The 3,804-nt window shown below is 39.7% G+C and overlaps 1 protein-coding gene across 2 annotated transcripts in view; it reads left to right on the forward strand.

Moving 5' to 3' along the window:
- The window catches only part of LOC309507318 (signal peptide peptidase-like 2A), a 20,466-nt gene extending 16,778 nt beyond the window's left edge, over positions 1 to 3,688 (forward strand). Inside the window, exons 14-16 of one of the 2 annotated variants that reach the window (XM_082181480.1) lie at positions 978 to 1,058; positions 1,460 to 1,653; positions 2,973 to 3,688. In XM_082181480.1, the coding sequence (XP_082037606.1) occupies positions 978 to 1,058; positions 1,460 to 1,653; positions 2,973 to 3,059 (362 nt within the window). In that variant the 3' untranslated portion in view covers positions 3,060 to 3,688. The remainder of the gene's footprint in view (positions 1 to 977; positions 1,059 to 1,459; positions 1,654 to 2,972) is intronic. The other variant, XM_082181481.1, reaches the window with a different exon arrangement.
- The last annotated feature ends 116 nt before the right edge of the window (positions 3,689 to 3,804 follow it).

A 3,804-nucleotide genomic window follows, 5' to 3' on the forward strand; every position in this document is an offset into this window, starting at 1 on the left:
CAAACTCTTCCAGTCTCAGATACACTACAGTGTTTGAGGGCGGAGCTAAGAGACGCTGCTCAGCCAATCAACACCACAGGCTGGCATTATGCTAATTAGTTAAAAACTGTAGGAAAGTCAGAAGCGAAGACCAGGAGACTTGGTTGTATCTTCAGCAGGATTCTGTGTTGAGAACACAAGCTGTCGGTCATCACGTCTAACTAGGTCAGTGCGCACTGTAGTTTACATAGATGTAGTGGACAGGGTTAGATATGGAGACAGAGCAGCTGGGGGACAACCTTAGACAAAACATGCAAATGAGGAATCCAGGTTTAGGAACCCGCCCTAGACTCTAGTGTTACCAATCCTAATCCAATCAGCATAACCATTCATCGACTGGGACAGGGTCTCCAAGAGCCATTAAAGACAGAGAGTGAGAGTCCCAGTGATCCCACTCATTTAACTCCTGATAGAGAGAACAGGACTGGTGAGAATCTCATGTCATCATCATAACCTTAAATGCTAAATTCAATGAACTCTACCTTAGTTTTTCATGTCATGTTATGCAAGGGTTAGGGCAAGGACATACGATCAGCAGATCTTAAACAGATTCTTACATTTGTAATCCCACAAAACCTATGCAGGTTCAGCAGGAAGTGAGACTGAATTACTGACGACTCGTTTCAGTTCAGAATCACTTCTTTCTTTTAGGAGACGATAACTCAGTTTATCTGAACTTTGATCTTTTACACTTTTATTACACACTGCATGACAGGGAATATCTGAAGAAGCACAGACGTTTTATAGTAAACTAATCCATTTTTAATTTTTTGAAATATTTCTGTTTTGATTATTTCTAATGTTTGATAAGATTTGAGATGAGATGTTTGAGATATTATAATCAAAATGATCTGAACTTTGATCGTTGAAGCTTTGCAGAGCTTTATTACATGAAAGGTCATCATACGCTGATCAGTCGCTCTTCTGTCTGTCTGCAGGACTGCTGGTGTCCTACTGCCATAAGTTTGACGTGTGGACGGGAAACTCCAGAAGAACATACTTCATCTCCAGCGCTGTCGGTACGAGAACAACAGATCTGTCACACACACACACACACACACACACACACACACACACACACACACACACACACACACACACACACACACACGAGAGTCAACACTCACAGAGATAACAGGAAAATAATGCAGTTTGTTTCTAGAAGAGAATAGCGTCACAGTCCAGCTTAAGTCAGTTCAGAGATGGTTCATTTTTGTTGTCAAAAAAGTTATTAATTTAGTTCATATACATATATATATATATATATATAGCCACTCTGGAGAAAACCGTGATGTCATCGTCCAGCTCAGTTCAGTTCTCATATAATAGTGTCAGTGCAGCAGATCTATAATATTGTTGGATATGAAAGGACATGTCTCTCCTGAGATCAGACTAGCAGTGTGTGCTTGTGTTTCTGTAGCGTACACCGTGGGGCTCGTGCTGACGTTCGCAGTCATGCTGTTGTCTAAGATGGGCCAGCCGGCGCTGCTGTACCTGGTTCCCTGTACGCTCCTCACCTGCTCCGTCCTCGCCTTGGCCCGCAAGGAGTTCCGGAGCTTCTGGAACGGTCCCAGCAACCCGGTGAGGCCCAAAGAGAGGATGGGGAGATCATCGGTCCGTTCTTATGATTGCAGACAGTCTGCATGTGCTTGTCAAGTGTTTCACTTTCAGGTCAACTACTGTCATCTAGTTAAAGGGATAGTTCACGCAAAAATGAAAATTATCCCATGATTTACTCGCCCTGAACTCATCCTAGGTGTATATGACACTCTTCTTTCAGACGAATACAATCAGAGTTGTCCTGGCTCTTCCAAGCTTTATAATGGGAGTCTATCCATCATCAAAGTGTCCCAAACGGCTGTGTTTCTCTTCTGGCGTAAGGCGACTTTCGTACAGCCGTCTGCCGGAAACTCGTTATTTTAGTCAATAAAGTTTTAAATATGGATATTTTTCTTAAACAAACTCATGGCTTCACTTCAGAAGGCCTTTATTAACCCGCCAGAGCCTGTGGAGCACTTTATGATGGACAGATGCACTTTGATGGACTTCCAAAGACAGACACCCATCCACTGCCATTATAAAGCTTGGAAGAGCCAGGACATTGTATAATATAACTCTGATTGTGTTCGGCTGAAAGAAGAATGTCATGTACACTAGGATGGGTTCAGGGTGAGTAAATCATGGGCTAATTTTCAGTTTTGGGTGAACAATCCCTTAAAAGTTCTTAAATTGTCAACATATTTGCCTTAACATTAATGCATGTAACATATGAATGCATGAACATGACCCACAAAAACATATAAGCTGTACTTTGCTTTTGAAATTTAGGGGTGTAACGATTCCCTCATGTCACGATTTGATACAAATCACAATACTGAACTCATGATGCGATACTATTGCGATAGACATATGATAAAATACGACATATGATAAAAGGTTAACAAAACATCTAGGCCTACTGGTGATTCAACTGCTAAATTTGATATTACATTGTGGGTGTAAATGAATATTCTTGGACTTGGTGCTGAAACCCAAAGCACAGGACAATAGAGACACCAGAATAACAATATTCATGATTCTGAAGATGAAAATACTGAATTATTGTAGATGACTATGTTTGAACTCTGTCACTGACTAGATATATTTAAAATAATGTCGGCCACTTTTTACTGTAACATCAGACATTTGACATTATCAGGACACACAGATATTCTCCATTACATTATATTCTACATTATATATAGTAGTTTAATGTAGTACTGACACTAAAACTCTGAAAACTTCTCACACAGTAATACACTATACACAATACATATTGCTGCATTTTTGTATTGCAATATATTGTTACACCCCTACTTTCTGGCTGTGTCTGTGTGAGTGAGACGTGTTGTGATATAAGACTGCTGTGTTACATGTGACTTGGTCTCCATCAGGTCCTGGACGAGTCTAGGAAGCCGTTATTATCAGGTTTGAGCTCTTGTTTTAGTCTGTGTGTTGTGTTTGCTCAGCTTGTCCTGTAATGCCTGGGTTCCTGCAGTTCTCCTGCACAACACTAGGTGGCGCTAGAGCACTTAGATTATGAGCTGCTTCTGTCTCTTCAGCATGTTTATCAGATGCCTGATGTTTTCATTTTCTCTTACTAACACACAGAGAGAGAAAAACAGAAGAACCCTTTAACCCTCTGTAGAACTGAAACTGGTTAGGTGTTAACCTGCGATTCACACTGACAGTGATTACATCGCCACCACTGATTTGCTCTTACTAAATGGTGCCATCCAATCTGTCGCTTTAATAAAGTCGTTCTGCTCAGTCACTCGTTGGTGTTGGAAACCGCCTGCTTTCACTGAGTTCCTGTCAGTGTGAACATCGCTTTACTTTACATGAATGTTATACTCGACAACAGTGATTCGTTTTAAAGCATTTTAGCTTTTTTCAGTCTCATTCACTAATGATTACATGGATTATTCATAAGTATTCTCACAGGAGAACTAAACAACATCAACGTACGCACACGAATTTGGTTTAAACCTCACTGTAATGTTAATACATTTAGAGTATTTATATAATAACAATGATACATTATATACCTATTTAAATATAAACTATATATAGATAGAACCATGTAAATAGATATTTAATACCAATAAACAAATAATTAACATTTACAGACTATCACTGTGATTTTCACGCTGAACAAGAACCCTAGCTGGATACATGCACATTTTAGTGCAGTGAAAATCATTTTAGTATTTCTTTTAACTCTAG

Source organism: Leuciscus leuciscus, assembly GCF_965113295.1.
Source record: "Leuciscus leuciscus genome assembly, chromosome: 10".
In the NCBI taxonomy this organism is placed as follows: domain Eukaryota; kingdom Metazoa; phylum Chordata; class Actinopteri; order Cypriniformes; family Leuciscidae; genus Leuciscus; species Leuciscus leuciscus.